The sequence below is a fragment of the Tupaia chinensis genome, unplaced genomic scaffold, assembly GCF_000334495.1.
Source record: "Tupaia chinensis unplaced genomic scaffold, TupChi_1.0 Scaffold000168_1, whole genome shotgun sequence".
NCBI classification, from domain to species: domain Eukaryota; kingdom Metazoa; phylum Chordata; class Mammalia; order Scandentia; family Tupaiidae; genus Tupaia; species Tupaia belangeri.
The window spans coordinates 3273143-3296411 of NW_006159643.1; the positions used below are offsets into that span (position 1 = coordinate 3273143).

At 36.3% G+C, this 23269-nt stretch overlaps 1 protein-coding gene across 1 annotated transcript in view; it reads left to right on the forward strand.

The window, feature by feature from the left end:
- TRHDE (thyrotropin releasing hormone degrading enzyme) overlaps positions 1 to 23269 on the forward strand; it is a 427616-nt gene that overhangs the window by 247201 nt on the left and 157146 nt on the right. The window contains exon 7 of the mRNA XM_006146207.2: positions 12762 to 12899. Coding sequence (XP_006146269.1) covers positions 12762 to 12899 — 138 coding nt within the window. The remainder of the gene's footprint in view (positions 1 to 12761; positions 12900 to 23269) is intronic.

The window sequence follows — 23269 nt, forward strand, 5'->3', positions numbered from 1 at the left end:
CCCCCAGGAGGGATGGCCACGCCGCAATCCCTTCTCCTCCATTCTCTCAAGAGCTTGGGCACGTGTGCACACATACTCAGTGTGTTTTAAGCCACCGGTTCCGAGATGTGAACAGTGATCGGCCATGTAGGAGTCCATCTGTCATGGTTACATCACTGAATGCCTTTGTAGTTGACTGCAGTTCAAATCCTGGACCTGGCAGCTTAAAACTTACAGTAGGTGCATGTACGTGCATGACCAAGATCCCCAGAGGAGGTGGAGGAGAAGGGATTGTGGATTGTGCTGTGTGCACCACCCCCCTGGAGGGGGTGATTTCTCACTTTCTGTGTCTCTGCCTCTCTCTGTCTCTCTGGCAAGTACATGTGCCCCATAGCAAAAATCTCTCTAAAAATAAATAAATAAATTTAGGAAGCTAAATGACATGTAAATTTAAAGAGGGTTATGTAAAAGCACATGGCATATGGAGATTATTTGTAGTGATTGGGGGGGGGCTGCTAGAATTAAAATGAGCTATGTAATTAGACAACCTGTTCGTAATTATTACTGTGATTGACATTGTTTGAATCAGATTCAAGATTATTCGGTAAGATCCAGCATTATCATAATTAATGAAAACATGAGTGACTGATTGATGGTAATGTCTGCTATATTAATATTACTGTATTTTGATAGATTAGTGGAATGATTTCTAGTGTTATAAAATACAAAAATAAAGATATAGTTAGCAAAAACTTACTTTATATCTCAGAGTGAAAAAGGAAAAAAAAGGATTTTGAACGTTTCTAACACAAAATAATGACAAATGGTTGAGATACTGGGTCTTCTAATTACTCTGATTAAATCATCACGTGTCCCATTCTCGTACTAAAAAATCATATTGCATGCCTCAAAATGTGCAAATATCATATGTTCACTAAAATAAACAAGGAGGATAACATTTAGATGATTTAATTTATCCTACCTCATTTTAGCATCATGGATAAAAAGTTGAAATATTGACCGTCTCTGTTAGGTTCTCGAGTAACGCTGCAGAAGGTTTAGAATTCGGTTGGATGTACGATGCGGTAGTGCATTCTGTTCTCCGTCTTCGTGTGCTCTCTTAGCTGCATCACATCCTAAATAATATGAGACATGACACATTCGGCTTGGATGTGCAACAAAATTTAAGGCAGATGTACTCACTGAACAGACTTACAACTCAAATCACTTTCTCTGTGTTTTTATGAACTGCTATATTTGAGAATATAGCAGTTCATAAAAACATGTGCAGGGGGTTTTCTGAGATTGTAAGTTTATAAAATTATCCAAGCTTTATTTTCCTTTTTTTTTTTTTTTGAGAGATTTTTGCTATAGGGCGTGTGTGCTCGCCAGACAGAGAGAGACAGAGAGACAGAAAGCGAGAAATCACCCCCCAGGGGGGATGGCCATGCCGCAATCCCTTCTCCTCCATTCTCCTCTTGGGATCTTGGGCACGCACGCACATGCGCCCGGCGTGAGTTTAAGCCACCGGGTCCAGTACTCGAACCACGGTCGAATACGTGGGAATCCAGCGACGTAGCCATTACGCTAACTGCTGGTTCCCAAATTATCCAAGCATTTATAGAACTATATTGCTTTTTTAGTTTTTGCATTGATGAAAGTATCAGAAAATTTGGGACTTGGCAATGGATGAAATGTAGTTGGTGATGGAAAAAATATATGGAACACACTGTTTCAGTTATTTGTAGAGCTTTTGTTAAATCACAGAATAATGTTGTATCAATAGAGAACTGCCTACAGGCTTGTGCTCAGGTACTACTTTCTATAAAATGTCATGTAAACAAATGCAGAGGTAAATTTTTCTGTCGAATAGTTGTTTCATTGTAGGCCTGAATGGTGATTAAGTTAAAAATTCCTCTTTAATGCCTACTGTATTTATCCAAGTTTACATAAGTTTGACTTTATATAAATGGACTTCATTAACAAGCTGAACATGAAAATGATTGTTAACATCTTGAGCATATGAAAATTAGTTTGCTATAGAACATGTGTGCTCACTGGAGAGAGAAAGAAAGAGAAAGTGAGAAATTACCCCTCTAGAGGGGATGGCCATGCTGTAATCTCTTTTCCTCCATTATGCCCTTGGGATTTTGGGTATGCACACACACATATCTAGTGTATTTTTCAAGCCACAGAGTCCAGGATTCTAACTGCAGCCAGCTGTGTGTGATCCAACAGCTTTACCTCCAAGCCTTCTGTTGGACTGACATGCCTAATTTATTTATTTATTATCTATTTATTTATTTATTTATTTTTGGAGAGGTTTTTGCTATAGGGCGCTTGCGCTCGCCAGACAGAGAGAAACAGAGAGATAGAAAGCGAGAAATCACCCCCCCCAAGGGGGATGGACACACCGCAATTCCTTCTCCTCCATTCTCCTCTCAGGACCTTGGGCACGCACGCACACGCACCTGGCGTGAGTTTTAAGCCACCAGGTCCGGGACGCGAACCGTGGTCAACTACATGGGAGTCCAGCGACATAGGCATTACGCTAACTGCTGGTCCCGACATGTCTGATTTAAACATAAGATGATGGAAATTATTTTAAGTAAATTGATGTATGTAACGTAACCTTTATTTTCACTAGCTCTTTACTTCTATTTCATCTATCAGTAATAGTTTAACTGTATAAAATGTTAACTAGTAAGCTAAATAATAATATAATCTTTTACAAGTATTTAACTTTCAACTGGTAAAGCTTGTAATACTTTTGGACAGTTTAGAACTTTATAAAAAGTAAGTGACAGTATAAAATTTACAGAGTAAAGTTTTTTCCATGTTATTGGAAACTTAGAGTCCAATTAATTTCTAATCTTCACAAGTGGTATTGTGGTATTGTTTTCAAAAATTATAATTGCAAAGGTACAGTGATACAATTTCATGTAGATAAAACTAGATACATACTTTCCCCATTATATTTACTTTCCTTATTTGAATTCTTTTTTTTTTTTTTGAGAGGTTTTCGCTATAGGGCGCGTGCGCTTGCCAGACAGACAGAGAGAGACAGAGAGACAGAAAGCGAGAAATCACCCCCCAGAGGGGATGGTCACGCTGCAATCCCTTCTCCTCCATTCTCCTCTCGGGATCTTGGGCACGCACGCACACGCGCCCGGCGTGAGTTTTAAGCCACCGGGTCCAGGACGCGAACCACGGTCGACTACGTGGGAATCCAGCGACACAGCCATTACGCTAACTGCTGGTTCCCTTGAATTCTTGATCATATTCCTCTGCTTTAATTTTTGTTGTGATTTGAATAGGTCATGAAATACAAGAGTAAAAAATACAGTTGTACAATACTACGTACACCTGTATTTCTTGTTCTAGTCTTATATAAACAAGAAGTTCAGTTGTTCAGTTTTGTAATGATGTGGCATTTTATTTAACCCATGGGATCTTACATGTCTTTATCACATACTGGTACATATTTCCAGAGAGGTAAAGCATAAATCACATATCTTATTTCTTCTTTTTATGATAGATCAATTGAGGTTGAATTAACATAGTCAGAGACACTGAAAACATTTTTACCCATAATTTCCCACTGATAGTGACTGCCATTGCATTTTATTTGTGCTATGAATACTGTGCCCATTATCTGACTGTAATGGATTGTACAAGTATCTGCCTTCCCTACCACAATGTCTGGAGGCAGGAATGTGTCTCAATTGTTTCTCTAGCCTCTAACATAAGATTTCCTGTACATAGACAGTAAACGTATGTGAAATTATAGTGCCTAATTCAAATAATTTTTGTAAAACTTCTTTAACACTTGCTTATGATAGAGCACACATGCATGTAGATTCACATAGATAGAGAGGGGGAGAGAGAGAGATATCCACCACATGACAAGGCTTGGGTACGCCATGATCACCTTCCTCCATTCATTCAGCACACCGGGATCCTGAGGGCCCAGCATGTGTGCAGGCCAGCAGGGCCGAGGAGTCGAACCATGGTCAGCATGTACCTTCATACTCTGTGGTCTAATATGCTATGGGCTGTACCACAGACGCTGGGCTCAGACATTCTTATCGGTTTGCCACAAAGGATTAGAAAAGTGCATTTATCTGTGTCCAAGAGGATATTGTGAATGTTAAAAACTAGAATAAGACCTTGCTTTCCATAAGCAAATGAAAACACTGAAAAGGGGAATATTTGTATCTACTGGAATATAGATAACTATATCTATGTACATATCTATAACTATGCCTATATCTATATTTACATCTACACTTAATTCATATGTTTTGGTATTCCAAACTAAATAATTGTTTGATCACCATTGGTCTTCAAAAAAATTGGACTACATTTTACAGAAACAATTGGTGCAATATTTTGCATTCAGGGAGATGAAGCCCGTATCATCACCTTTCGCACCTGAGTATGCCATCTTTTCCTGTTTCTCCGTTTCTTGTTGCTTATCCCTCTCATCCACTATTTATTCAGTTCCCTCTCTAAATGTAGGTCTGACCATGTCGTTTCCTAACTCTGACTTCCTGACTTCCTAACTCCGACCCCTGATGGCTTTATTCTTGCCTGTCTCTGTGTTCAGCACTAGTCATATACCATGTGATGCGCCCTCCTTCTGCCACACAGAACTCTAGTCCCCCAAGCAAGTCAAGGTCTCTGTGACTTTTCCTGCCCAACTTTTCCTTTCTGGTCAAAAGTGCCCTGAGGTGGCTTTCCCTTGTAGAAAACTTAAGTCATTCTTGAATATTCTATTCAAACTATCACCTTAGAAGCGGTTCCTTCCCTCCTTTATGAAGAGCACGCCATAGCTTATTGGTGTAGCTACACTACATCCTGAACCCACGTCCACTTTTATATAGACAGGTTGTGTTATAATATTCATTTCCATCTTTGACTCTCTTACTACTGTGGGGGTCTCCAAATAGTTTATGGAAATTCATATTAGAAAAAAAAGACACATAGGCTTAAAAATGGTTTCGTACTGAAATAAACTTGTACTTTAATTCCATTTTTCCAGGAAGTTATTGAAATCCCCTCATATAAAATTTTTGAAGGTAGGATCCATATTTTTGTAATTCTCTATTCCCAGAATCAGGTTTACCATCTGGGACATAGCAGGTGCTTACTAAATGTTTGTAGAACTAATTATCTTATTTAATCTTCATAACTACATATGTTTTCCAATGAGAATGCTGAGCTTTAAAAAGCTTGAGGACCTTGCTCAAGGTCATACAGTTTGTGGCAGACATAGTCTTCCTGTCTACGGCTGTTTTGTCAGCTTTGCCGCGCTGTGTCTGTGTTTTCTCCTAGGAATATCAGGAGAGCCATTTACGCCCAGATCTACTCTCCTGGAAAATTTAGTCCTGTGGCTGCTCTGATGTAACTCATGTCTCTCTGGAGAAGTTTGTTCTGCCTTCTCTGTGTCTGTGAATATCTCATCACCACCGGAATAGGTTCAGTCTTTGCTTCCATCTTCCCTGTCTCTGGTTTGAAATATCTGGCATTCTTTGATCTTGATTCAGGTTATTGTCTGAGTTTTCTTTTATTTTTCTTTTCTGGTGACAGATCAAAGTATCTGCCTGGTATTCTTTTCACTAAATATTAGTCTGACTGCCTATAGGACTTGCCAGCCTCTCACCTCTTCTTTCTGTTTTCCCGCTTAGCAGCAATGACTGGCTATACCCGCATATTCTCTTTCAACTCCTCAGATTTGACCATTTTGACTTGGAAGCCACTTCAAGACATCAATGAATATCATTTCTCAAATGTATTTAATGCTATGATAAGCATTCTTTGACTCCCTTCATGTATTATATACCAATGTATGAAATGCTAATATTACAAGAAATCATTTGTTAAGAGTTGTTCTTTCTGAAGCCTCATTTATGTTTTTATGCAAGCTGAAATTTATTACCAAGATTTTTAGCACTTCCTTTTTAGACCCTAACTTTCAGTTCCCTGAAGCAAATTTCTCTTTGGATATTCACTCTAACTTTCCTTGCAACAAGTCTACAACTGACTATTTACTTATTTATTTCAGATTTTTGTTATAAGGTGAGTTTCTTGCCAGAGAGAGACACAGAGACAGGGAAAGTGGGAAATCAACCTCCAGGGGTATGCACACATTGCACTTCCTTCTCCATTCTCCTCATGGGATTTTGGGCATGCATGTACCTGCACCCAGCATATTTTTCAGGCTACTGAGGGTGGGGCTGGAACCATGAAGTCAGTCATGTGCGATCCTGTCTGTGCCTTAACACTGTGTCACCTGCTGACTCTACAACTGATTTTTTTTAAGAGAGATTTTTGATATTGTGTGTGTACACAGAGAGATACACAGAGAGAGAGAGATACACAGAAAGTGAGAAATCACCCTCGCCAGGGGGGATGGCTATGCCACAATCCCCTTTCCTCCATTCGCCTCTCAGGATTTTGGGCACACACACACATGTGCGTTGAGTTTTAAACCATCAGGTTCAGGACTTGAACCGTGGTGGACTACCTGAAAGTCCAGTAACATAACCATTATGCCATCTGCTGGTCCCTACAACTGAACATTTTAGTTTATCCTACATACAAAGCTTTTTCCTACTTTCTCATTTGTGTCAATAGCTCCCCACTCATCTTTTTTAAAAAAAAGTCCCCCAGTTTAAAAGCCATGTTGCTGGCTCTGCATATTTCCTTTTTATAACGCCAGGGCACCAAGGTGTCAAAGCATCAATGTCAGTTGATTTTTTTTTTTTTTTAATATCTGTCAGATCCAACTGTCCTTCAGCAACACTTTGTGCTCATACATCACCCCCATGTTCCCTCTTAGTGCAATACTCATGTCCTGTCTCATGGCTCTGAATACATCACACTCTCCCGTACTCTACAGAAAAGTTAATTGTCCTAAGGCACTACCTTTATTTTGTCATGATGCCAGCTACTGCCTATTTATTTATTTAAACCAAACTCTTCAACCTGATCATTCGGAGTGGCATTTTTGCATATTTCGTCTGTCCTAAGTTTTTCCCAATCCTTCAACAACTCACTTTAATGCCACCTCCTCTGTGAAGCCTTTTCTGAATAAGTCATTTCACCCGTTGTGTTTTATAGCATCCATCATATTATAACTTAGTATACTATATCTGTCTTTCCCCTTTACTGTTCTCTTCTACTCTTGGGTTCTTTAAGGTTGGGGACTAGATTCAGTCATCTATTTATTCCCTCCACACAGCACAGTATTTGGCATAGAGGAAGAATTCAGTGTAGTTTATTAGTGAATGAATGAATGAATATAGCAATAGCAGCTTTCTTCTTTTTCATGGTGTTCATTCTCTACTCTGTATTTATTTACTCACATATTCATTATTATTCTGAAATGTTTTTCCACAGTTCTCCAAAAATATAAATGTGAAATGATTTTTAAAATAGTAGAAAACAAAATGATGTATTCAATATTATTGTAATTATTTAAATGTAGGCATGTATGTGACAATTTTAAGTAATGTCTATATTAAGGTGGTAAGATTTAGGGTTACTGTTGACACTGAACTTGTTTTAAACAGATTTTAAAGTCCTCAATTTTGCCTTATTCTGCTGCTTTTTGAAAGTGGCAGATATCCTACTATGACCTCAAAATATAAAGTAATGTACAAAGCAGCTGTTGCAAATTCACCACAAATAGTTGTTCCCTGAATGTGTATATGTATAGGCCTTTGTGTGTGCATACACACACATCAAATTTTAAAATTCCTTTAAGAATCAGGCCAAATTCCACCTTATCCATTAAACTTTTCATGATAATTCTGTTTTACATTCTATTTTTTTCAAATTCTTTTTGGCACTTCTAATCTTTAAGTGAAAAACTAGTATTTCATTTACTATGTCTAAATATTTTGTTATTTTGTTTTAGCTCTTCTCTTACATTAAAGCTAAGATATTTTCTTTTCCTTTCCTTTCCTTTCCTTTCCTTTCCTTCCCTTCCCTTCCCTTCCCTTCCCTTCCCTTCCCTTCCCTTCCCTTCCCTTCCCTTCCCTTCCCTTCCCTTCCCTTCCCTTCCCTTCCCTTCCCTTCCCTTCCCTTCCCTTCCCTTTCCTTTCCTTTCCTTTCCTTTCCTTTCTTTCTTTCTCTTTCTTCTTTTTTTTTTTCTTTTCTTTTTTTTTAATGTCACAGGGTGTGTGTATTCTTCAAACAGAAAGAGAGAGCAAGGGAAAGTGAGAAATCACCCTCAGGAAGGATGGCCATATTACAATCTTCCTCCATTTTCCTCTTGAGATTTTGGGCACACACACACATGCACCCAGTATGATTTTCATCCACCAGGTCCAGGACTCAAACCTGTTCAGTTGGCCATATGGGATCCGGCACTTTAACCATAATGCCACCTGCTGGTCCCCAAGAACTAGGATTTCTTCTAGGTTTTTTATTGATGAATTGCCCCAGGTAAACATTATGCAATTAATCAATACTTAGTCATTTTTGCTATTATTGATCTTGATGAAGACAAGAGGGTCCCAGTCAGGAACTGACATGGTAAAGCATTTCTTATTTTACAGTGACACAGGTCTTTATAAAAAATTAGTACCGTCTTTCCTGGAAAATCTTTGTAGTTCTGTTCAATTGAGTTTGCCTCTGGCTAGAATTTTCTTTTCTCCTCCTCAATTTAAGGTACTCTCTCTTCTGGGCTTTATGAATGTTCTCTTGCTAAGCTTTTCATTTTTCCCCTTCCTCTTAACCTCTCTATACACACAAGCCTTTTTGTCTCAATTACACAATATCATTCCCCCTAACAACTTAGAAGATGAATCTTTTGCTAGTGATTTAGTACAGATAAATTTAAATATTGCTTACTGAAAATCGACAGACTGGGCAAAAGTTTGTTTTTGTTTCCCTTCAGAAGCATGAAGCAATACATTGTATATAATTTATTTATTTATATTTTAACAAGAAGGTTTTCCCTTTGAAATTTACTTTAGATTTCATTTTTATAGGTATATAGCCACTTATAACATTTAAACCATCACATCTTTAGGCAAATTAAGATATTTAAATTTTGTAATGTAGATTGTAATATTGATCAATACGTATTTATTGTTACTAAATATTAAATACTAAAAACATCACATTAGGCTCATTTTTCACATAGTTATAGGTCAGATGTTTGAGTGACTTAAAGTAGAGCAGGCAATATCTATTTGAAGAGGTGAATAATATTTTATTTAAGAATATAATCACATATTTAATTACTACATCATGTAAATGAAAGTGCTCATAAGTCAAGTTAAAATACTATAATATATGTCATAATTTCTCCTGTTAAGTCTAGTGTCAGTTTTCTTAATTATTTAATTTAATTTTATTTGTCACTATTATTATTATTTCTAATTTGACCAGAGAGAGACAGAGACAGAAAGAAAGGGAGCGAGAGCAAGCAAGCTGCCAGGTCTGGGACTTGAATCAGCCATGTGGGAGTCCAGTGCCTCAACCATCATGCCAGCTGCTGGCCCTTTAATATCAGTTTTTATTTATTTATTTATTTATTTTGAGAGGTTTTCACTATAGGGTGCGTGTGCTCGCCAGACAGAAAGAGATATAGAGACAGAAAGCAAGAAATCACCCCCCGGGGGGATGATCACGCCACAATCCCTTCTCCATTCTCCTCTCAGGATCTTGGGCACGCACGCACACGCGCCTGGCGTGAGTTTTAAGCCACAGGGTCCAGGACGCGTACCACGGTCGACTATGTGGGAGTCCAGCGACATAGCCATTATGCTAACTGCTGGTTCCCTCTAATATCAGTTTTGATGTGTACTTTAAAATTAAATGAGTAACAAAATTGGATATCTGTTTAAAAGTAATATTAAATTTTTTAGTTTGGAATTGGTACTTGATTTCCATTTATTTTCTCAGTATAGGCCATTTGTCGGAGTTCTTACTGACATTTTTTTGGTGAGCTTAGATAGAAATGAACAATGTAAATACTAATCTTCATTATCTGAACATTTTAAATCACAAAGTTAAATTCTGTTCTCTTTATTTATCTTGAGTTAGGAAATGAATTTGAAAAGAAATACAGAATTAGTTTATGTCATATTTGCCATTTCATTCAGCCTAAGTTTGAAGTTCTGATCTGTGTCTCTGTGGGTCTGAAGCTGCCTTCTGGGACTCAGACTGGAGTCTGGTGCTGTCATTGCTCTATCGTCTTCTTTGATGGTGCATAGACACGTTGCTGAGAAACTTAGAACAAAAGAGGACCAGAGTGTTACTGATTTTTGTACAATGATTTTGTATCTTGCAACTTCATTGAGTTTATTTGTTGCAGAGGTTTCTGGTGAGTTCTTTAGTTCTTTCTATGTATATTATCATATTATCTGCAAATAGGGACAATTTAACTTCTTTCTTTACAATTCAAATGTTTTTATTCCATTTGATTTCCTGATTGTGTTGCCTAGGACTTGCATTTCAATTTTAAAAAGAAAAAAAAAAAAGGAAAAGCTTTCAACTTTTGCCCATTCGGCATGATCTTTACTGTGAGTTTGTCATATATATGGCCTTTATTGTGTTAAGAAATATTTCTTCTAAAGTTACGTTGTTGAGAGTCTTAATCATGAAGAAATGTTGTACTTTATCATATGCTTTCTCTGTATCGATTGAATTAATCATATGCTTTTTATCTTTCCCTCTGTTAATGTGATGTATCAACCTGTAGAGCATATTTCAACTGTATACAACATGATCTGATGTGAAGGTTGGAGACAGTGAACAAGTTTAAATCCTTAATTTAATGATTACACACTATGTGCATACTTTAAAAACCAAAGTAGACCCCACAAAAATGTACAGCAATGATATTTAAATCAGAAATTACAATAAAAAGTAATTAATGCAAGTTAAAATGCAGTAAAAGTCATATCAAGTAATGTAAGCATGGACAAAAATTCCAACTCATATTTTAAGGAAGTTTGAAGAACATAACTTCATAGAAGTAAATATTGTTCTAATTTCTCAGTATCTCATCTTCTTTTATTTTAAAAATATGTAATCTGTGTGCCATTGTATTAAAATAACTAATATACTATAATATTGTCCTTAAATTTAAAATATTTCAGTAATTGAAATGCTGAAAAAAAATATACATTCTTCCTAAGTAGTGTGGAGCCAACATATGACCTAATACAGTTTGTCAATATAGAGAACACATAAGATTTCTAAAATGTTGTTATATGAATGACTAATGAGCTAATATGAACGTATTACAAATCATGTAGTTTTGGAAGTAAAGGGGTATTAACAAATAGAGTGTACCAAAACAAAAATCAAACAAAAGAATAAAAGAGGATTGAAAAATAAGTTATGTGGACCATAGAAAAAAATAAGCTATTTGAAAATAAATCTTACAGTATATAGTTGAATGGCTAACGAATTAAATTATGAATGAAACATACTAAATAATTTAACAAATGAGGATGGACATATTTCTTTAAAGCCCAATTAAGTAATAACATACAGGTATGCCCAGTTAACCTTCTTAGCATATGTATTCTACATTTTCCTTTTTTTAAAATCCAGGATTGATGTGCTCTCATCTTGAAATTACAACTCACTCAGAAATAACATGCTGTTTATCTGCTAGCTAAAACTAGGAGGCTCCAAGTGAATTCAGAATTAGGTAGAGCAATGGGAGTGTTGGAGTCTTTAATCTCTGTGGAGGTACTCCTCAGATGTCAGTGATGTAGGGGCTCTTTAGCCCTTCTTATCTCTTGCTACTTTTTTTTTTTTTTTTTCAGTTTCTCTTCCTTTAGTGAAGGTGGGAGGCCGGGAGGACTGCCAGCTGCCAGCATTCTTATTAACAAAATTGAAGTTGTTTTCTTAAAGCAGACTTTCTTAAGACAAAACAAAACAAAACCCACCAAAAAACAGAGTAGTGGTTTTTCATTGCAATTAATTTCTAACTTAACAAATCAGCTTTTATTAGTGTAAATACTAATGTCTCAACCTGCAGAGGATAGAAGTCTGTTGGTTTTCTGTTTTCATTAGTTCATGACAATGATGCCTGTCTATCTCCACTGTACTGAATTTACATGTACATCTACAGATATTGTAGCTGGATGCCAGTACTGATTTTTATTATTTGTTATAGTCTCCTGAAATTCAGGAAATAATGTGTGTTTGGTGGAGGATTAGGTGAGAGGGCCAGGAGAGCAATAATAAGCTGCTCAAATGGTATTGGGAAAAATGATATAAATAGCACAATAATAGTATTCTTATATTGAACTTACCTAAAAATGGTATTTGGGACTAGAATTACAGCCTTGTCCCTGTAGAAGACATAAACGAGCCTGTATCTTTCATTTTCATCATGTGCTACTATACCAATTTACTTTGATCATAGTTAAAGCAGAGTTTATTGTTTTTATCTATGGCAGGGGGGTCTCTGGAAAGTTCATGGGAAATTATGAAATAATGATGCATGAATATCAAAAACTTTTTGGCAAAATAAATTCATAATTTCATTCCATTTCTCCATGAGCTTTTTGAAGCACCCTGGTTTTAAGGCCACTGTAGTCCATTGAGTACGTTTTGGCTTACGCTAAACTCAACCACCTTCACTTTGCAGTAACGTAAGGGGCATTTTATTTACTGGGCTCTCTTTAGAGTTGAGTTGTGCCATGCAGGTCTGATGAGAATCATCAATTAATTTATACACATTCTGTTCATACTGTCATACATTGTGAATCACCTGTGATAATGCCCTGTCTACTGTATTCCAGGAAAAACAGAGGTTTCTGACAGATGTTCTGCATGAAGTGATGCTGCTTGACGGTCTGGCCAGTTCCCATCCAGTGTCACAGGAAGTGCTACGGGCAACAGATATTGACAAGGTGTTTGACTGGATCGCATACAAAAAGGTGGGAATGGATACAACCCAAGTGCTATTGGATATTTCACTATCAGGGTAGCCAGACTATTCCATGCTAGAGGTTTTATAGTCTTTTCTTCCTGACAGATAAAAGTAGACTGTGAGTTAGATGGTAAGTGTCATCAGGTTTATATTCTTTTATGAGTTAGGTCTTCACTTTATTAATCAGTTAAATAGAGATGAATGTTTGCCATATTATACATGGAAATACTGGAGGTATTACTCAATAAATGTTTGGAAACTGACCATGAAGTCGATGTACAAATAAATGGTACAGATAAGCATCAGTTTTTATTACGAGTAGTCAGAAAGCTGACCTGTATAGTGATAAATTATTTTTCACCAATGCCTCTGAAATATTTGTTTTGATTGACAAGTGCAAATGGAGATAGGTACTAACATGACATATGCATTTTACAATCATTATTTAAGGGAGATGTGAGGAAATTAAATAATTTTTCTGGCTAATAAGATATGAAACAAAATTTTAAGGATGAGACAGAGTGGTAAAGCTTTTTGGACTAGTGACTAGATGTATGAAAAAAGGTACAATGGATTTTTCCATTGTTATTTACTTCAGAATTTTTCCATATGTATTTTTTATCTACATCTTTAGGTGCATATTGAATTGCATTTACTGGAATAAATATGTAAATTTACTGATTCGATAATGTTTTTAAATTGTGTTTTAAAAAAAGTACTTTTTTTTTTTTATCTATGAAGAGTTATTTGTATTTAATACCTAGAAGTCAAACAATGATTTATTAGAATCTTTGTGTGGTAATTTAGATGTTTGGTTTTGCACACAGACAATCACTATCTCAATGATTATTAACTAGTACTATATGCTGTAATGTGTAAAGATGCAAATTGTGCAAATACAAAATGTCTTCAATAATTGATCATTGCATTGGCTCAAAAGGATGTTTTTAATTTTTTTTTTAATAAAAATAAGTGGAAATGTAGAACTTTTTTTTTTTTTGAGAGGTTTTTGCTATAGGGCACGTGCACTCACCAGAAAGACAGAGAGAGAGACAGAGAGACAGAAAGCGAGAAATCTCCCCCCAGAGGGGATGGCCATGCTGCAATCACTTCTCCTCCATTCTCCTCTCGGGGATCTTGGGCATGCATGCATATGCACCCAACGTGAGTTTTAAGCCACCAGGTCCGGGACTCAAACTGTGGTCAGCTACATGGGAGTTCAACGACATAGCCATTATACTAACTGCTGGTCCCATAAACTATGCATTTTTAATATGCCATGTATATTAATTTATATGTATATATGAGATTTTTAGCTAGATTTTGTTGTATTTGCATTCAGTTCATTTAACTGTATTATACCTTAAATATAAAGCAGAAAAAAAAATTAAAATAGCTTGGAGTGAGTTTGAGAACACATCTGTAGTTGTTTATCAACTTACTCCAGTTCTTCTTTTTAATAGATTAAAATTTGTTTTTTATTTATTATTATCATAATCTTGTTTATATTACATTGAATCACGTATAACTTTACAGTGTATTACATTTTTTTCCAGCCACTTCCTCCACTTCCAAAAGACTGAATATTAGCTTTACTTTAGCATGAGTAAAGTCAGGAAAACATTATTTGGATTAAATAAATTATAAATGTGATTGCATACATAAATAACACTTATTCCTGATTTCATAGATCTGTGAAATTAAAAATTTATTCACAAATGTGAGAATCAGAACAGTAGGAAAGAATGAAAATACAAGGATTATGACTTCATTTTCACTCTACATTTTGGTGGAAAGGCTTGCTAATTCACAACTGTGAAAAATGAACACTTTGCCCTGGTGCTCAGGACCACATTGTAATAGATTCCAACATACTTGTCTCCAGCAGTATTTTTTATGCTTTAAATACTCCTGGAAATATAGTGATTGCTGTATGTTTTCAAATGATCATAGTATGTACTCACTTCAGTGAAGATAGCTCAAGGAAAAAAATTCTCCTTTTTAAATTTTTATTATTATTATTTTTATACATTAAATCACTATGCATCATTTAGCTTGTAAAGAGAATTTACCCAGTATGAAATACACCTCAGACCAGTCCAATTGAGAATATCATACATGTTATCATCAACAGGTAATAAACCATTTCTCTGCCCCACCAATGTCTTTCCTCTCTTTTCTCCCTAATTTCCTTCCCTACATGCCTCTTTCTCTGTCCCACCCTTCTTCCACACTGTCTCCAGAGTACATTACTATTTTCAATGCTTTTATGTCCTTCTTTTTTTTTTTGAGAGGTTTTTGCTATAGGGCCCATGCTCTTGCCAGAAAGGCAGAGAGAACCAGAGAGACAGAAAGTAAGAAATCACTCCCTTCCCCAGGGGGGATGGCTAAGCTGCAATCCCTTCTCTTCCATTCTCCTCTTGGGATCTTGGGCACACATGAACATGCACCCAGAGTGAGTTTAAGCCACCTGGTCCAGGACTCGAAACATGGACGACTACATCGGAGTCCAGTGATGTAGCCATTGCGCCATTTGCTAGTCCCAATGTCCTCCAATCTTTTAGTCTGTACAGACAGTCGGTATATGTTAAGTGGAGACATACAATGTCTCTCTTTCATAGCCTGACTTGCTTCACTCAGTGATATATCTCTTTCCATTTTTAACAGTGATATGACAATGTAATTGAAATACAATAAACTGCACATGTTTAGAGTACACTCTGATATGTTCTGGCTTGTGTACACAATGAAAATATCACCACGATCAAGTTGCAGATATATCCTTCCCTGTGAAAAGTTTCTCATTGTCCTTGTTAATCCCTCCTCGTACCCCTCCTCCCTCCTCTATTGATCTTTTTTACTTTTGATTAATTCATACTTCTTAAAGTTTTATATAAATAAAACTGTATTATTTTTTGTTTGCTTTTTTTTTTCACTCAACACATTATTTTGAGATACTTGCCTGTTGTGGAATATTTGGGTTATAGCATTTGTTCATTTATTTAGACTGTTTACAGTTTTTGGCTATTATAAATAATGCTACTAGGCACACTTATGTACAAGCATTGTGCATCAGCTTTTTCTTTTTCTTTTTTCTTTTTTTTTTGTCATGGGTAAATGCTTGGGAGAGAAATGTCCAAATCATATGATAAATATTCTTAATATTTTAAGTGCTGCTTTCCAAGGTAGTTTGCCATTTCACTTGTGTATATTCCCAATAACAGTGTATCGGAGTTCTAGTTTCTCCACATGTTTACCTATATCAACTAGGAAAGATCAAATATTTAAATTTTGTATGTTCTAACAGTATCTCATAGTGGCTGTAAATTTCATTTCCCTAATGACTAACAGTATTCTAGAAAATGTTCTGTTATCCATCCCTTAATTCTATCACTGTCATTGAAGACACTCAGTGCGATCTGAATGATCTTAAGTTTACTAATGTTTGTTTCATGGACTAGTAATTGGTATCTATTGGTAAATGTACTATAAAATGTTCATAATAATATGTATTCCACTGGTGTTGAGTGGAGTGTTGTATAAATGTCAATTAGGTCAAGTTGGTTGGTAGAGTTGTTCAAGTCCATATCTTTACTGATTTTATGTCTACTTGTTCATCATGCCTCCTTGATAGGTCTCAGTTGTTTGGATTCACCCACATAGTACAAAGTAAACATCTACAAATATAGAGTAAAATACTGACTCAACTTTCTGCTGGGATATCTGAAAAATAATCTTTAAATATGAATGTGAAAAATGAAGGTCACAACACTTAGACTGAAATCTCAAGGCTTTCATTTTGATAATATCCGTTTTAGGATTTGAAGTTCATTCACTGCCTTAGTACAGTTCTTCAGTTTGGCTTCACTCCATCTCTTCCTATCAGAAAGCTAGTATATGGGTAATTTGCAATAACCAATTTAACTTTGTAGATGGAATGGATTAAGCATGTAATTCTAGGATGTATTACCAGTACTAATGATGATTGTATAGCCATAAATTCATTGCTATATCTGCTAACATTTGTTGAGTCCTTACTCAGTGCTAGGTGCACTTCTAAAATATTATTTAATTTAATTTTTATAGTCACCTTCTGGTGTTATTATTATGATCTTTATTTTAAAGAGAAGCATGTTGAGTCATGGTCAATCCAAGAATGTGTTTCCATGGAAATCAGGTTCCGTGGCCAACATTCATTTTTCTTTTTTAATTGACAGAGGGTATGTGCACTCATTAGAGAGAGACGGAGTGAGGGAGAGAGAGAAAGCACCACTCAATGGGAGGTGGTCATGTCATGGTTCCTTCTTCTCCTGTTTTCCATCCTGTTGGGTTTTGGGGCATGCATACACGTTCATCTGGATGTTTTTCAAGTTGTGAGAGCCAGGACTCCAACCACATGGTCACCCATGTGGGGCTGACTCCCTTAACCACAAGGCTATGGGGCTAGCGCAATATCGACTATTCTTAATAATTACCATATTTGATCAACAAATTTAGCTGGAGCTTATCAATTGATAAGCGCCTGTTTTGTATAGGCACTATGTGTTGAGTGCTAGAGACAAAAACAATGTGACACAAAGCATAGAGAGCATATAAATAAAGCAGTGTAGTAGCATATGAGTATTAACCAACAATATTTTTATTTTAAATATATAAACCAAGCAAACTATTTTAAATAATTGAAAGAGATTTGTTGACTTAATAATTGATAAGTCTGAAATGTAGTGTTCTTTATAGGAATGGTTGAATCAGGTATTTTAATGATATCATGAGAAATCTCCTTTCATCAGTTCTTTGGTTTTCTTTGCCTGTAACTTAATTTCTAGATGGTTCTTAGATGTTGCCAAATAGGTTTAGACTAATAGGATCCTCAATATTGTAATCCCATTGAAGTCAGCAAAAGAATTAACTGCCTCCATTCCAACAGAATCTATATCTGTTTTCCCAAAAGGCTATGGTTTGTTCTAATTAGGCAATAGATTACCACTAGTCAATTCCTTTGTCTGTGAGGAAAGAACAGTTGCTATTGTGGGTCATGAGCTCAGTCTCTGTGGGAGAAGAGATAGGTCATGTAACTATCAGGCCTTCTGGGATCACTGGAAGTAGAGGAGGAGTGATTTCCAAAAGAATATGATCACTAGAATGGATGTCAATCTCGGAACCTTAAAAAGCACAATAAATTGTGTACAAGATAGTGATGGGATTAGAGATGGGGATAAGACAGCTGCAAAAGGGCAGGAAAACTATTCCATAAAAAAGATTCAGAAAAGGAACACAGTGCTGATTACGTATGTGGAGCATCAAAGAATCCAATATTATTGTAGAAGAACCAGGGTCTAGGGTAGTAGACAGGGTGGTAGGATAAACTGAGTAAAGCACTTGGAAGACTTTTTCTATGATACTATGAAGTTTTTATTTTATCTCATTAGTCATGAGGAACCAAGAAAGAACTTAAAATACAGGAGTAACATAATTAAAATGGCATCTGGAAAGGATATCCCTGTAGGTGTGGTAGACAGGGCATTAAGGTGATATGTCTGGACAATTCAGAAAAGGTTGTAGAAATTAGAGTTGTGAAATGTGGAACTTTTTTTTTTTTTTGGTGATGTTGTGTGCAGTTAGTAAAACTCTTTGCCACTGTGCTTCTGTGCTCTCCTCCCTGAAGATCTCAGTTAGTAATCAACATTAACCTCTGCCAGCAGCCAACCTCTCTCTGCATCAGTGCTTCATTAGTCTATCATCTTATCATTATTCCCTTAATAACTCGTAATTATTCCCATTTCTGTGTTTGTTATTTTTCCTGAATAGCAATGTCATTATATTTAAATAACTTTTTATAGAGAAATGTATTATGGGGGGGTACAGAAGATTATAGAGAAATAAAGGTTAGGAAACAATAGATCAGATACTACTTTTTATGAATTTGAAAGCATTTAACAGACACAAGGATGGAAAGGTTTTGTTAAAAATGATATATATGGAAATAGCCTTGATTTGATTAGCACACACTGTATGAATGCTTTGAAAAATGACATTGAATGCCATAAAATGTACAGCAATTAAATGTAAATAAGATATTATGAAATAAAATTAATAGAATTGTCTTTGAAAAAATACTGAGTGATGTTCAATATAGATATTCTCAAGGCCAGTATTAAAAGGAAAAGTAAAATCTCCTAAAACTACCTTATTTTAAAAAAAAAGTTAGATATGATGAAGTAACAAGTTTCTCATTTTAATAATAGATTGGAAATGAGGATGCTTTTATCCTTGAAGTACAATGGAAATAGGAAAAATAACGTCCATAGACAGGAAGGCCTGGAAAAGATGGATTGAGACAGTCTCTGTGCTCTAAAAGCACAAAGGGAAATAAGAATCAATGACCCAATGACCTGAATGATGAAAGTGAGCAAATGCTCATTAAATTTACATTTGATGCCAGGGTGAAGGGGGTTGCTACAAGCTTGGAAGAGAGAAACAGATTTCAAAATGACTTCAGCAATTTTAAAAAGGATCCTGCAAAAACAAGAAAAGTTTTTAGCAGTTCTTATATCAAGGTTGATATATTGTGGGGACTAAACAAAATTTCATAGAGTAAAAGGAAAATAGAAACCCCCCCCCTTTTTTTTTTTGCCTAACAGAGGTAAATCTGTACAATTTCTATTCATTTCCTTGGAAATGAATTTTAAGAAGCCAGTCATCCCTTTGCATCTGTCATCCCTTGAAACCCTAGACTCCCCATTCACAGCATGATGTCATCCAGGCCATGGTTAATGCATGGAGAGATCATGGGCTGACTCTATATACAAGACACCTTACTTCTTTTTGTTGTTGTTTATTTATTTACTTTTTGCTTTGTAATAGGTACATTAAGATACCTTATTTCTACAGGGAAAAAAAAAAGATTTATGTCCCCTTCAGGAACATAACCTGGTAAAGCATATGAAATGAAAATATAATAGTAATTATACGAGGAGTAACAGTAAAGCATTTTTATCATTTAATGTGCATTTAATTTGTACAAGGCATTTAGTGAAATGCTTTACACACATTTCAGTACTAACAGTAATCTTGGAATGTAGGTATTTTTTTTAACCCATTGAACTGATGAGGAAACTGCCATTTTGTTGTTAAGTGACTTCCACAGACATCCGGTAAGTGGACAAGTCAGGATTTGATGTCAGAGTTACGTGAAACCAAATCCTGTGCTCTTATCTACAAAAATATATCATAAATTAATATTGAGTAGTCAGCATTTTTTGCATAGTCAGTCCATTTCTGCATAGAAGAGCATATAACAGAAGAATAGGTCAGGACTTTTCGGATGACCCAATGTATTTCAAAGCAGGTAACAATACGAGTATCTTAGAGGGTAACAGCTCTCCAGGCCACGCTGATTATTCCATCCTTTTGGTTAGGAACGCTTATCTCTGCGGTCACGATATTTCCAGAATCTGACTAAGTGACTATTGTTGCAATTATTTACTAAAAGGTCTTTCTGCCTCTGATCCTGTCCCCGCCATGGTCTATCTTTAACACTACACACAAGGTGATCTTTTAAAACCCTAACTCAGATTGCGTTACTCCTTTGATGGCAATCCTCAATGACTCCTTTCTCAAATAAAAGGTGGTGGCGTGGTGCCTGGGGTGCTGGACTCCCACATGGCCCACCATGGTTTGAGTTCTGGACTTGGTGGCTTACTTTCTCACTTTCCTTCTCTCTCTCTTTCTGATGAGAGCTGTATAGCAAATTAAAAACTAATCATGATCATTGGAAGCAGCAGATGATGTAATGGTTACACTGCTGGACTCCTACATAGTCAATTGTGATTTGAGTCCCAGATCTGGTGGCTTAAAACTCACGCTGGGTCCATGTGTGTACCCAAAATCCTGAGAGGAGAATGGAGGGGAAGGGATTGCAGCCTGGCCATTCCCTCAGGAGTGATTTCACACTTTCTGTCTCTCTGTGTCTCCTGTGAAGTGCACGTGCCCTGTAGCAAAATCTCTCAATAATAGTAATAGTAGTAGTAATAATAAATAAAATGAAATACTTCTTAAAACGGAAAAGGCAAAGTCTTTCTAATGTAACTTCCTCCCTGATCTCTACTCTCCCTCCTCATCCAGAGCCTCCAGTGACCCCTACTTTCTGTACCTCTCTGAATTCCTCTCTTATTGCTCTCCCCTCAGTCATGGTGTTACTGCTCCACCAGCTTTTGCTTTCTCTGAATTCCACCAAGCTCCCTCCCACGCTAGGCCCTTTGCACGGGTTGTTCCTGTTATTCCAGACAATGCCATGATTGTTCTAGCTTGTTCTTCTCCGAGCCTTTACTACAATGGCACTTCCTACTTAAAATAGCCACTGGCACACTCAGTCTCCCTCGCTCACTTCCCTGATCCCTTACTGTTTTGTCCCATGGCACTGACAGCCTTCCAATGTATATGCCGTTTATCTAATATGTTTATTGAGGTGTCTGGCTTCCCACTCTCCCTCATAGAATGTGAACTTCATAAAGGGAGAGATCTGTATCTAGGTTTCTCCCTGGTATATCACTAGTACCTATTACCCTGCCTCTGTATAGGAGGCATTCAAGAAGTATTTGTTGAATTGAATTAAAGTAAATGTCAGAAAAACAATATAAGTAAAACATGATAGTGCTTCAGAGGGAAAGATCCCATCTGTTTATAGGAATTAGAAAAAAAGAGTCGGCATGAGAAATAGGATTAAGGAGTTTTAGAGTGATTCCATATGAATTCCAGAGGGGGAAGGAAGATTATGTTGCCCAATCACTCTGTTTTCTAATGGATTCGTCACATGTGGCCTGACCCCTCATCCCAGGACCTCATGGGACCCCCTTCTGTCAGCTCAGTTCTTCTCCTGCTGTCTCTTCACTCTCCTGCCTCAGGCGCAATCCGCCTTCTGTTCTGCAAGTGTTCCCAGTTTTTACTCTTCTACATCGACCCTTCTTCTTAGCCTTTGCTTTCACTGCTCACAGTCAATGACATACCTACTCTCAAATAAATGTTTTAATAACTTTTTTGTCCACCTTGATATATCTGTATATGCATTACCGAATCTGGTCTATTATGTATTCATTAGCTCTTGCAATTGTAGTTGTAAAACAGTTGGACGCAGACTCTTAGGTCTACAATAGCAATAATAAGTCATAATAGTATCAATTGTTGTTTGAGTCCTTTTTGTCATGGGTCATCCACTTATTACCTTACTTAATCTCCCACACCTAAAAGATATATTATTACCTTCAATTCACATAAGAATAAACAGAAGCTCAGAGTTTATTGACGTGCTTAGGCTCCTAGGCGTCAGAGCTGTAGTTTCTAACTCCTGGCTCCTTCCACTCCAGCAGTAAACTTGCCTTGCATGCTGTTCTTTCAGTAGGGAATAGGACTTGACTTACAGTTTTTTGACATATTGTAAAGCAGAGGTTTTCCATGAATAAAAAAATACATCATTTTCGATAAGTAATGGACTGGTGTGCAGATCAAAGATGAGGGTTATAAAACTCTGGGAACTTATAATCACTGGCTATGATCATCTCATAAAGAAAATTTAAATAAGCTTAAGAGACAGAACAATTAGTCAAAGGAGAGAAAGACGGAGAGAAGTTGGGAGGAGGCAGGAGGAAGAGATTGATTTTAAAACATGTGGAGATAAAGCCTGTCAGAAAAGGCTAAAGAACGTACATATGTCCACCCTGGAGAATTCAGGGCTAAGAGGTGACCTGGTAATTGGCTCTAATACATGAGTGGTCATTATAGCAAGCCTGTTCACCCCCTCTCTGTCACATCAAGTGACAGTAAGATAAATGTTACTAAATTACAGGAAGAAATTTTAGTAGACATAAGAAAGAACTTCTTGACATAAAAGACAATTAAACATTTCAATAGAAATTACCCCTGATTGCAAAAATCTTCATTCTTTGATATTCTTTAGAACTAAAATAGAAAATCTGCTTTCAAATTAGCAAACTAAATAGGAAGACTCCTGAAAACAGTCCTTCAGTGGATCTTTTTATTTTACTTCATTTTATTTTATTTTAGTTCATTTTATACACTTGAACAGTATATTTCACTTAACTTGTAAAGTGGATTTACCCAACATGAATACACTTCACACCAGTTCAGTTCAGGATACTACACATGTTATCTTCAGCAGGTAATAATCCATTTCTGTGTCCTATGAAGGTCTCGCCTCTATTTTTCTCCTTAATTTCTTTTCTCATACTCTCCCCCTTCTTTCACCCTCCTCCCACACTGTCTTCAGAGGATCTTTAAAGGCAGGTCTGTAATATTAAATTTACATTAATAGCTTAGTAGAAATTAATTTTGCGTTCATATGTTTATGTTTTTATCATTTAA